General features: G+C 64.2%; 3 protein-coding genes across 3 annotated transcripts in view; 2 read left to right on the forward strand and 1 right to left on the reverse strand.

The window, feature by feature from the left end:
• Positions 1-526: 526 nt before the first annotated feature.
• Positions 527-1621, forward strand: EMIHUDRAFT_211503 (hypothetical protein; the record flags this gene model as incomplete). Its single annotated transcript, XM_005767715.1, has 1 exon — positions 527-1621. The coding sequence occupies one exon, from the start codon at positions 527-529 to the stop codon at positions 1619-1621; it is 1095 nt and encodes a 364-aa protein (XP_005767772.1).
• Positions 1622-5489: 3868 nt separating this feature from the next.
• EMIHUDRAFT_211505 (hypothetical protein) lies at positions 5490-10084 on the reverse strand (the record flags this gene model as incomplete). Its single annotated transcript, XM_005767716.1, has 3 exons — positions 5490-5774; positions 5851-9888; positions 9917-10084. The coding sequence occupies 3 exons, from the start codon at positions 10082-10084 to the stop codon at positions 5490-5492; spliced, it is 4491 nt and encodes a 1496-aa protein (XP_005767773.1).
• Positions 10085-10491: 407 nt separating this feature from the next.
• Positions 10492-12409, forward strand: part of EMIHUDRAFT_211506 (hypothetical protein) — a gene marked incomplete at both ends in the record, with an annotated part of 2300 nt that continues 382 nt past the window's right edge. Inside the window, 3 exons of the mRNA XM_005767717.1 lie at positions 10492-11276; positions 11560-11626; positions 11757-12176. Of these exons, the coding sequence (XP_005767774.1) occupies positions 10492-11276; positions 11560-11626; positions 11757-12176 (1272 nt within the window). The remainder of the gene's footprint in view (positions 11277-11559; positions 11627-11756; positions 12177-12409) is intronic.

Below are 12409 nucleotides of genomic sequence, written 5' to 3' on the forward strand. Positions count from 1 at the left end.
ACACTCACTTGCGTAGACGTTTGAGTAGACCCCCCTGCCTGAGGGCTCACCCCTCGCCTTCCCAGGGTCCCGACCCTCCTTGATTCGCTCTCTTGCTCGTCTCCCGATCGTTATGCGACGACCGGTATGGTCGTTTCCCTCGTTGTTGGTGTCGCTTTCTCCGCTGCCGCCCTTCGTCTTCGCCAGCTTCTCCCGGTTCCACCGCTTCCGAGGGCATCGACGGCCCGGCCGAGGTCTCCCCGGGCGAATGCGGCCGCAATGGATCCTCTCGCCGCGCCTCCCAGGAAGGTCGAGCCCGCTCTCCCTGGTCGACGAGTCGCGCCCGCACCCGCGGCCTCTCTATCGTCCTCGGCTCGCCAGGTACATACTTACGCAACACAAGGTCACGCACCGACTGCAACCCCGAGGCGAAGGGCGTATGCACATCCCACAGGTCGAGCCACTCTGAGTGGCTCCGACAGGCACGCACACACAAAAAATAAAATACTTCCCCAGGGACGTATCGAGCGTGACGCGACGAGCGGTGATGGTGCGCCCTTCGGTTCTCGTCACCGACCCGCAAGAGCCCACTCCAGAGGAAGCCGTCCAGCTGGCAGAGGCGGAGGGCTTGTCCTTGATCACGTCAAACAATGCGAGCGGCTACATGAATGTGTGGCCACGAGGGGGGGGCGATAAAGACGGGTTCTATGCCGTCGTGAGCCGGCTGGGCGTGCAGGTGGTGCTTGGCCGGTTCCGATCGCGGGAGGCTGCGGCGCTGTGTTTTGCCCGCTCGAAGGAGGGGCGAGCGGCCGCAGAGAACCTCAAGGGCGGCCGCAACAAGTTCGACAACAAGGGCGGCAACAAGAGAACCTCAAGGGCGGCCGCAATCCTGCCTTCGCCCATCGCGATCCCTCACGAGTGCCCCGTATGCTTCGAGAAGCTCGACGAGGCTGGCGCCGACCCGGTCGCCAGCGCGTGCAACCACGTCTTTTGCCGCGCTTGCATCGAGTCGGTGCAGAGCGACACCGCGACCTGCCCGCTCTGCCGCGCCACGCTCATCGAGGGGGGGCTGTCGCCAGCTTCCACGGTGGCGACGGAGGCGGAGGGGCTGCGACTGCACCTCTCGAGCCGCGGCGCCACCGGCTACAAGGGCGTGAGCAAGCACAAGGGCCGCTTCCGAGCCATTCACGAGGTGGACGGCAGGAGGGTCTCCCTCGGCTGCTTCGCCACGGCGGTGGAGGCGGCGGTGGCGTACGCGCGGCCCGTGCAGCAGCAGCGATGCAGCGCTCCTGCGGCCGCCTCCGTGGGTGGCGCCGCCCTCCAGCGCGGGTTTCTCCGCCGCGGGTGGCGCCGCCCTGGCCGGGTTGGTGTACCTGTCGGGTGGGCGATCGAAGAATGGCGTATCCAGCAAGATGCGGTGCTCCGGCGGCCACCCCGCCGCAACCGGGAGGAGGCGCACGTCGGGCCGTCCAAGGTGCTCGTCGTCGGCGGGACTGTCGCGGAGAGCGCACAGGACAACGGCAGGCTGCCGCAGTTCAGCGCCCGCGCACAGGCACGGCTCGGGCTCGAGGACACGGGCCGCGTGCGCGGCGAGTTTGTGGCCGCCCACTCGCTGCTTGCGCTGCGCGGCGGTGACCAGTGAGCCGGGTGCGAGTTTGGCCTCCGGTGAGTGAAGGCCGGTGTAGCGTCTGGGCCGCGCTTAATACAAAACAATAACGCAAGCTCAGTGTCCCCCCACGTATAAGCTCACACGCCGCCTCCGACGAGGCACGCGCCCGAACGCGCACCCCTGCACGCGGCCGGCGCGCCAACACGCCTCCGACGAGGCACGCACCCACAAGCGCACATCTGTACGAATCGCACGCCAACGCGCGAAAGGCTCGAGCGGGAGGACAATCTCGGCTCTTCTCCGCCCTCTCTCTCAGCTCCGCTCGGCTCCTCTCGGCTCCCTCTCGGCTCCCTCTCGGCTCCCTCTCGGCTCCCTCTCAGCTCCGCTCGGCTCCTCTCAGCTCCCTCTCGGCTCCCTCTCGGCTCCCTCTCGGCTCCTCTCGGCCGGTCTCAGCAGACCCCGGCACCGTTCTAGGATGCTCTTCTTCTCGCGCCCTTCTCGGGCCGTACCGGCGGAGCAGCAGAGCCTTACTGGGCCACCTGGCTGATGAGGCGAGAAACCCACCCACACCGACCGACCCATCCCCACCACCCAACCAACCCTCCGGCCACGGGAGACACAAGCAAGGTAGCAAAGCACCCAGCCTCGCGCGCGCGCCTCGGCTAGGGTTAGGGTTAGGGTTAGGGTTAGGGTTAGGGTTAGGGTTGGGTTAGGGTCAGAGAGTTCAAGCCGTTGTGCAGCTCCTAAGAACGGGCCGCTTCGGGTCGGAATGGTGGAACCAGCGGTCCGTTGACGCGAGCTCTCGGTGAATGCTCCGAGTTCTTCGGGTTAGGGTTAGGGTTAGGGTTAGGGTAGGGTTGTTAGGGTTAGGGTTAGGGTTAGGGGTAGCTTGTTGTCGTCGCGCCGATAAGACAGAGACACGGGCAGCAGACGCGACCCAATCGACGCACCAGAGCATGGTTGGGCGTGTGAGCCGCCATCTTGGACCGTGTGGTGAGGCTGAGGCGAGTATTTGCAACCGGGAGCTCGCCGCCGCCCCTACACCGCCGCCGCCGCCCTCCCGAGGCCAGATAATAGCCCAAGTCGAAGATTGGCGCCCAGCTCTCGGTATCTGGGTGGCAGGCGGGACTAGAGAGGCACGCCAGAGCACGGCCGGGGGCGCGAGCCCCGCCATCTTGGACTGTGAGGCGAGTATTTGCCACCGGGAGCTCGCCGCCGCCTCTACGCCGCCGCCGCCGCCCTCCCGAGGCCAGATAATAGCCCAAGAGAAGTCGAAGAGTGCGCCCCGGCCTCGACATCTCGGCGGCAGAGGCGACCCAAGCGACGCACCAGAGCACGGCTGGGCGTGTGAGCAGCCGTGTTTGACTGTGAGGCGAATATTTGTCGTCGGGAGCGCACCGCCGACTCTACACCGCCGCCGCCGCTCTCCCGGGGACAGGAGATAATAACGGCCGCCTCGTCGTCGAGCTCGGCGGAGACGATGTGGTCGCCTCGCGTTTGAACCCCTCGAGCTGCTAGAGCGGCGTCGCACTCGTCGAGAGCGCAACAGCAGTCCGCCCTCGGATGACTTGTTGAGCGCGCCGTGAGCCGCCCGTAAGGCACGCGGCAGTCGTCAGGGAGAGCGCGATCTCGGTCAGCTGGTGCCGCGCGTCGCGTGGGCACGGTGCGAGGAACGACATGCTGTGGCAACGACGAGAGCTGTGCCTCGAAGACGCGCGCGAGGGGAGAGAGAAACGACCAAACCTTACCCACCCACCCAACCACACAGTCACCACCCACCCACCCACCCACTCACCATCCGGGGACTACGAAGCGTTTACCCACCCACCCACTTTTTCAAGAACGGATGTGCAGAGGCACGTGGGTTGAGAAAAAACGCAACGCCGCCCCCCCCTGGGTTCCAACTTTTTCCGGGGTATGGTATGGTACCTATGCACGTCACAAAAGGCTAGGGAGGCTGGGTATGACAGGAAGGCGGGGGGGTATGGTCACCGAGGTGGGTTGCGTGGAAAACATACGATACCCCGCAAATAGTCCGAACCCTGCACCTGAGAGGAGAGGAACAACGACCCGATGGGAGGAGGACACTCGTCCACCTCTCAAGCCACCCGTGCTGCGGCTACTCAACACACCATGCCCGCCCGAGGTGAGGCCGTCGAGGCGTGGGTGCGCGACGAGATGGACAAGCTCGAGTCTCGTCGCGAGCGCCCAGACGAGACGGCCTGGGAAGTGGAGACGCGGAGCAGCAAGGCTCGGCGCGAAGCGGACGCCGCAGGCCTCGCGTCGCTGCCGCCCGAGCTGCTGCAGTTCGTGTGGGAGCACTCCACCGCCCGCGACCTCGCCAACTTGGCACTCACGAATGCTCACTGGGCACTCGCCGTTGCGCCCGCACGCCGCGACTTCTGGCAGAAGCACGATGAGATGTGCGTTGCGCTGAAGAGCGCCCGCAGCTTCGAAGACATGGAGGCTGCGTCCAGCACGCTGGGCCTCCGGGACAATCGCAGCCACGACCTCATGCACATCGGCCTGCGCCACTTTCGAGACGAGGAGCGCTTCGCTGAGCTGCAGCAGCAAGAGGCGGCTTCACCTCCGTACTCAGCATTGCGCGCACTCAGATTCGACGGCATCAACGCGTCGGATGCCATCGCGCGGCTGGAGTGCGCGAAACAGCATTTGGTGGTCCGCGAGCGTTGGCTGATCGATGGTGGTCCGATCTCTTCCCGCTATCGCATCGGGAATGAGAGTGCTCTCGTCGTCGCGACGACCATGCGGCTGCTGCCCTCCGCGCTGATGGGCGTGTGCATGGACATCCTGCAAGGCTGGGAAGAGCGGGTCCTCAATCAGGACGGATCGTACTACATGTGTGAGGAGCCGGCTGCACTCGTTGGCTTCGCTCTCGGCCACAACCTGCACCGCACCCTGTGGGATGGCCCGATGCTCGCGCAGCTGCTCGAGAAGGCGGTCGAGGTGACGTGTACAGGTGAGGACGTCTCCGAGGCGATGGTCGTGTTCAGCCTTCTCCAGCGGCTGCCGTTTGATCAGATCATATGCGCGGCCAGCTCCTTCAAGCCGCTGAGCGAGCCTGGCAACATGCGCTTCTTCTTCGAGCTCTTCTTTTGCGAGATGGATGACGAGCACCCCTACTTTTGCCTCGGGCACTCCAACTTTGGCTACAACAACCCTGCTGCGACGCTCTGCGAGGTTGTCAACGCTCGTGCGCTAGCCGAGCTCATTGCCATCACGGTTGAAGAGGAGCAGCAGTACGCGCAGAACGACGACCAGTACCACCACAACGAGGCGCCCGACTACCACGAGCTGACGGTCGACCTACTGCGCCGCTGGGTGGAGGCCAACAATTTCCCCGAGTCGCAGCTGCCGCGCGAGGAGGAAGACACCTTCTCTGGCATTCTGGCCTCGCTCCCGGACGAGGTCAAGGACTCGATCGCTCGCGACGCTCTCTCGTGGGTGCTCGGATGCAGCCGGCTGCCCGCGGCGGCGAAGCGGATCTGCAACATGCTTGCATGAGACCATGGCATGAACTTTTCATTGACGCACATACACGCGAGTCGCGAGAGAGCCGTGGCGGCAAATGCGCGAGACATGGCGCGCATGATGGAGCGAGAGACAGGGTCGAGGGAGGGAGCCGAGCACGCACGCAGTGGGAGTCTATGCGCGCTGGGACTGCGCCCGCTGGGACCCACACACTGATCTGAAACGAATATCGCGTACCTAGGTACGGTGAAGACAAAATACAGAGACCCACATGAATCAAAACCGTAGTTGGCACGTCGCGCCCCATGACGACATGACGCCCCGCTTACCCCGTGGTGTTACCCCCTTACTCGTACCCCCCTCTCAGCTCTCTCTCTCCACACACAATACTCACACGACGCGCCTACTCTTACTCGACCACACTCATCAGCAATGAGACACCCGCCATGACCCACTTTGATGGCGGCTTTTTGGTCTTCAGCCCGGCCGTAAAGACGTAGGTGGGGCCGCGGAACTGCGTCTTGTAGACGGGGCACGCGTACTGATCTCGGCTGTCAGCCTTCTCCACCGGCACAGCCTTGACGAGCATGACTGGGAGCTTCGGGTACAGCTCCTTCATGTTTGCGTCCTCAATCACCCCGCTGTTGACGTCCCAGCGCGCGCCGTCCATGTACATCCCGTAGATGTACGCCCCCTCGCGGACCGCGGACCGCGCAGGCGGCGTCGACGATGCTCGGCAGCGCATCTCTCATCGCGGCGGCGAAGCCAACCTCGAGGTGACCGCCCATGATGTTGATGTAGATGTGGCGTAGTACGTCGGTGTCCGGGAAGGGCGTTGCGATGGTCGCGTAGTGCCGCTGCAGGCGGTCGATGATGAAGAAGGAGCCCGAGGTCGGGTTCATTGACGCGACGTACTGCACGTTCTCAAGCTTCTTCATGGAGAGCTTCTTGAGGTCGTAGAAGCCACCGTAGTCGACCTGCTGCCGCATCAGCGCGATGGGCGGCTGCGTGCCGTACTTGTCCGGGGTCGACATGTTGATGTCGTCGATGAAGTAGACGAGGCGCTTGTTGCCGGGCGGGCCAAAGGTGGAACCCGTCTTCTTCTCGAGCGGCTGCTCCATCATGAACTGCAGGTCCGACGCCTCGGTGAACGAGTTAAACGAGATGTTGTAGGTTGCCCAGGCGTCCTCGTCGAGGTCAGAGAGCATGCTGGAGAGCAACACCGTCTTGGCAGAGCCGGCGTTGCCGACGAGCATCACCGGCTTCTTGAGGTTCAGCATCATCGACGCCAGCCACTTGATGCGCGTCGTGTCCATCGTCGGCACGAGCAGCGTCTGGTACGGAGCGGTGCGGTCGTGCTTGTACGTTGGGATGATCTCGTTCCAGTGCAGCAGCTTCTTTGGCTCGCCCTTGCCCGTGTTCGGGTCGATGAAGTAGTCAAAGACGAGGCCGCCCTCGGGGAACTTCAGCGTCGTCTTGGAGAACTCGCCGCGCCAGTACGCGTCGAACACCTTGCGAAAGTCCGCACCCTTGTCGGAGCCGTAGGCGCCGCCGAGCGCCCAGATGGTGGCGAACTGGAAGTAGACCTCGTACACGTCCTTCTCCGAGCCGGGCGGGCAGTTTGCGGGCGTGAGCAGCCCCTCGAGGATCTTGCACACAACCTGCACCATTGCAAAGTCCATCAGCGGGGTCACGTGCTTCCACTTCTCCTTGCGTGCGTAGTCGAGCGTCGGCGTGACGAACTGCTCAAACAGCTGCTCGAGGATGGCCTGCGTCTTCTGGTCGCCCATGCCCTCGACCCACATCTGCACGTACGGCTTCCACCCGACGTCGTCCTCATTCATAAAGATGACGCCCGCACGCGAGACGGTGGCGGGCGAGGCGTTGCGCAAGTGCGAGATCTCGAAGATCATGCGCATGGGCGCGGTGAGCGGGATGCGCTCGTTCGACACCAGCGTGAGCACCTTGTTGTCGTCCATGACGGTGTTCATGGACTCGATCCACTCAGCGTCGATGTCGTCGTCCAGCACGATCCACTTCGGGTTTGTGCTCGTGCTCTTGGACTGCTCGCGCATCGCCTTTGCGATGATGCCGTCGTACGGCTCCTTCGTCACGGGGTGTACGTAACCGTATAGGTCGTTCGTCGTGACCGACTTCGGGTTGATGCCTACAAACTTGGTCGAGCCGCCGCCCACCTTGAGCTCTGTCTGTGCGTCGGCCAGCGTCCGCCACAGCTCCGACTTGCCCGAGCCCGCACAGCCGAGGACGAAGACGCAGTGGCGGACGTCCATCATCTCGGACAGGTTGCAGATCTTGCGCACAAAGACCTCCTCGGCGACAAGTCGGCCGCCCTTGGCGATGACCGTCTTGACTGCCTTGGACAGCTCCTCGTTCACCTGAGGCGGGCACTCGACTCGCGGGAACAGGTCGAGGATCAGGCCGCCGAAGATGCCGTAGTCGGCCGCGACGAACTTTGGCAGGTTGGTGTCGCGCAGCGCGCGCATGAGGATCTGAGCCTCCGACTTGTCGGGCTCGGCGCGCTTCATGCCGCCGGCGATACGCAGTACGCCCGTCATGGCGCGCAATCCCCAGTCGTAGTGGTGCTGCTTGGAGAGCAGCTCGCGCGACATGTAGTAGAGCTCCACAAACTTGTGGGCGAGGTTCTTCGAGTCCTGGAAGCCCTCGCCCGCCAGGTTGATCTCGGCGATGTTCTCAAAGTCGGGCACCACCATCGCGCACGGCCGGAACAGCGCCTTGAGGTTCTCGGGCAGCTCAGTGCGGCCGGCGTAGCCGGGATTCATGGTGATGAACGCGCCGACCGAGCTCTTCAAGTTGATCGTCTCCTCCTCGAAGAGGAACTCGGTCTTGCCAGCGCGAATGCCCTGCAGCACCGACGAGTACTGGCCGGCGACGACGGAGAGCACCTCGACGGCGATCCGGTTGAACTCGTCGAAGCAGCCCCAGGCGCCCGTCTGCGCGAGGCCGGAGAAGATGTTGGCCATGACCTTGGCGTTCATCTGGTCAGAGCAGTTCATGACGATGACCCAGATGGCAAGCCCGCGGCCCAGGTCCTTAGTCGTCTCCGTCTTGCCGGTGCCGGCTGGCCCGGCGGGCGCGCCTCCCATGATGAGGCGCAGCGCCTGCGTGAGCGTGATGTAGCAGCGGTCGGTTAGCGCCGTGATCACCAGCCGGCCCGGGTTGCCGACGTACTCGTAGCTGTACTTGAACTCGGCGTCGCAGATGTTGATGTAGCAGTCGTCCCGCGGCTCGTCCCACGAGTACTTGAGCTGGCACTGCCACGCAAAGGCCTGCGCGTTGTCAACCTTTTCGTCGATCAGCTTCTTGACTATGTCTCGGCCGTGGACGTCGATCGTGATGAGCGTCTTGATCTTGACGCGCATTTCCTTGGAGAGGTCGCCGAGCACCATGTTGGCCCACATGGACAGGCCCTGCATGCACTGCTGCAGGTACTCCTTCATCGCCTGCTCGTTGCCCTGCTCAAGGCGGTCAAAGGCGGTGTACACCTCCGACGTCCAGTGCACCTGCGAGGTCGTGATGCACAGCTGCGCGATGTACATGCCGACCCACTGCTCGCGCGGAACCTCCACGTACGCGTTGATGCAGTCGAAGAGCCGCTGCCGCAGCATGCCCTGCTGGTGGTCCATCAGGCCGTTGAGCCAGTCCTCGACCTGCCCCGAGCACTGGTAGGGCTCTGGGTACGGGAAGAGCTCCTTGTCAATGGACACGCAGCCCTGCGCCAGGCCCGTCTCGGCGCCGGTCGCCTCATCCTTGGCCCACGTGATGCCGCCGGTGGCGTCGGTGAACTTGGAAAAGTGCTCCTGCACCATTGGCGGGTTACGGCCCTTCGAGAGGATGTCGACGAGATCGACGGCCGAGATGAAGTAGAAGCGAGGGAAGCGCCTCTTCTTCACCTCGAGGTAGTCCGAGAGCGACTTTTGGCAGAGCTCGAGGTTGGCGAGGCACTTGTTGAAGGCCTCCTCGCGGCCCTGGGCCGTGCACACGTCGATGGGGCTCGTTGCGGTGACGGCGTCGGTCATCTGCTCGCGGAACTCAGAGTCGATCTGGTCGAAGCGCTTTGCGTCCTCCGGCAGCTGCTCACGAATGTCCTCCGAGCCGAGGAAGATGGACTCGAGCGAGCACCACGAGCGCTGCACCTCGAGCCAGACCTCGAGCACCGAGCGGACCGTGCCGAGCTTGCCCGCCCAGTCGGTGATCTGCGTCTCGAAGAATCCCATAAAGCGGTTGCCCTTCATGTTTTGCAGCACAACCTCGTTGTCGTCGAGCGCCTCGTAGACATCGGGCGGCTGCTGCAGGATCTGGACGCCGGTGTTCTTGAAGGGCGCGTACTCGAGATTGAGCCCGCTCCAGGTGTGCGCAATCTTCTTGAGCTGCGCCTCGAGCTTGATCTCGGCACGCGCCTGCTCGACCACCTCCGAGACGCCGTCCTGGAAGTCGTGTAGCTGCAGCGCAAGCAGCGACTCGAGCTGCAGCTTGTTGTCGAGGATGAACGACTTTCCGCACGTCGCCATGAGCTTTTGCCAATGGCGCTCGCGCATCGCGTCGTCGCGCAGATCCTGCACGAGCGGGAGATCGATCGCCATCTCCGACATGATCTTGACGAGCCCCTGGTAGACGTCCCACTTCATGGCCTGGCGAGGCAGCACCTTGATCTCCTTCTGGAGCTTCTTCGTCTCGTCGATCATGACGTCGGTGTCCACGCGCGCCCAGAGCGTGTTCTTGTACGAGGTGAAAATCTCGAGCACGAGCTGCACGTGGTCCCACACCACCTTGAGGAACTGAAGGCTCTTGCGGCACTCGCCTATCTCGCGGAAGTTTATCGCCTGAGTCAAAGAACTTTAGGAGCGGCGCCCCCGTCTCCTCTCCGCTCGCCATCTTCCTGTACTTGTCCGGCTTGCTCATCTTGAACAGCCCCATGACCCGCTCCTCTACCCAGAGGGAACGCGCATCGGACGCGGGCTCCATGGCGGAGGCAGCGCGCCCCCCGGAGGCGAGCGCCTTTGGCAGATGGGCTCGATCGTTACGAGCTGCACTTCGCACAAAACAGAATTTTAGTGTGAATTCAAGGTAAGCCCGGCAGCCCCCGCGCGAGAATCGGCGAGAGACTGCGAAGAGAGATAGGAAGAGGCAGACTCCCTAGGGTGGGCGACGGCTAGCGCACCACACACCTCTCCTTAAAATCCCTGTGTGGTGGCGGCGTGCCGTCCTCCCATCCCTCCCTTGGGTTGTCTGTTTTCTTTCTTTCTTTCGGCAGCCCCCGGGGGGGGGGAGAGCGGAAGTTTGCAAGGCTCCGCAACAGGAAAATGAAGAAAAGTCAGGCGATTCGTGGCCCGCCCGCCGTCCAAGCGCCACCCTGGGCATCATACACACACATGCGGGTTGTAGCTTTAGCTGCAGTCGGCGCAGCGACGGTGCTGTGGTGGTCGCAGTCGCGACGGAGGCGGGCCAGTGTTCGTGAGCAGTACGAGGAGCTTGCAGGTTCGTACAACGAACGGTGGGCGGCATATGTCCAGGCGACACTCAACGCGTTCATGTCCTGCGCGTCCGAGCCGCTCCGCGACCTCACAGCCGGAGATTGCGTGCTGGACGTCGGGACGGGCACGGGTGCCGTGCCACGAGCAATCTTGCGCAGCTTCCCGGGGCTCAAACTCTCAGCTGCAGACCTGAGCGAGAGCATGATTGAGACGGGGAGGCACGAGTGCCCGGCCGTCGACTTTGTGGTTGCGCCAGCAGAAAGCCTGCCCTTCGCATCCGGCAGCTTCGCTGCTGCCACCACGCTCTCCTCCCTCCACTTCTGGACAGACCCGGAGAAGGGGCTCAGGGAGATGCACCGCTGTCTGAAGCCTGGAGGCCGGGTGGTGCTGAGCGACTGGTGCCACGATTTCGTGGTGTGCAAGATGTGCGCCTGGTACCTCTGGCTCACGCCAGGCCACTCCAAGGCGGACTGGTCCATTCTGACGAGTCGCGATGTGAACGGGATGCTGACCAAGGCGGGATTTGTCGACGTCGCCTTCACCACCTACAAGGTCGACGCGCGCGTCTTTGGCCGCTGGTGGTTGCCGCGCTGGGGCATGATGGCCTTTGTGGCGCGGAAAGCCGAGCAAGGGAGCTGCGCCGTGGGCCGCGATTCGCGCGAAGGGAGGAAGCGAGAGCGAGAGTGAGTAACCGTAACATTCTTTTTCTCGGTGTACCTGTGTGTAAGAAAAGAAAGAAAGAAAAGAGAGAACCCAAGGGGGGGATGGGAGGACGGCACGCCGCCACCACACAGGGATTTTAAGGAGACGCGTTGTAATTCTTTTTCCTCAGCGCACTTCTCCTCGTCGAGTCACTCTCACTGGGCGCGCGGCGCATCATCGCCTCTGATATGTGGAACCATCCCCCTCCCTATTCGCACATGTACGGCGCCCGGCCAGGTTACCCGCCGCCGGGCTACATGCCAGGCTACCCACCACCGCCGGGAGCCTATCCGCCCGGCTACCCTCCTCCGGGTTATCCACCGCCTCCAGGGTACGGTGCGCCGATGCCGCCGCGGCCGCCGGGTCCCCCCGTGCCCCCGTCTGGCCCCGTGCCGCCGCCGGGACCGGCGCCGCCAGCTCGGCTGCCCCCTGAGCGCTCGTGCACGCTCTACATTGGCAAGATCCCGGCGGCGGCGGCGGACGCCTTCATCGCCGAGCTCCTGTCGTGCTGCGGGACGCTGATGCAGTGGAAGCGCTCGGTGGACCCCGAGTCGGGCCAGTCCAAGTCGTTTGGCTTCTGCGACTTTGCGACGGGCGAGGGCGTGCTGCGCGCACTCCGGCTGCTGCCCGCGGTCCGGCTCGGCGGCGCCGACCTGATGCTCAAGGTCGACCAAAAGACGCACGACTTCCTGAAGGAGTACGAGCCGCAGCGCAAGGCGGCGCTCGCCGCGCTCAAGGGGACGCCCAGCCCGGCCGACGCGACGCAGATGCTCCCCGGCGCCGACGAGGAGAAGGACCCTCACGCCACGGCGCGGCTCTCCGAGATCACGCAGGCCTGGAACGCAACCTACGCGCCCGAGGAGAAGGACAAGAACGCACAGGTGGCGTCGCAGCTGCTCACCTCGCTCACGTCGGGCGCCGCTCCGCCGGCCGCCGCCCCCGTCGGCTTCGCGCCCGCCGCGCCCGCCGCGCCCGCCTTTGTCCCCTCGAGCACTGACGCCTCCAGCAGCGTCGCGGCGCTGCAGCAGGCTTCCGCGGCGCTGCAGCAGGCGGACGCAGCGCGCCAAGAGGCGCCGCGCGGACCCGAGAGAGAAAGGGGGGGGGGGGGGGGGGG

Source organism: Emiliania huxleyi (genome assembly GCF_000372725.1).
Source record: "Emiliania huxleyi CCMP1516 unplaced genomic scaffold EMIHUscaffold_48, whole genome shotgun sequence".
Classification (NCBI taxonomy): Eukaryota; Haptophyta; order Isochrysidales; family Noelaerhabdaceae; genus Emiliania; species Emiliania huxleyi.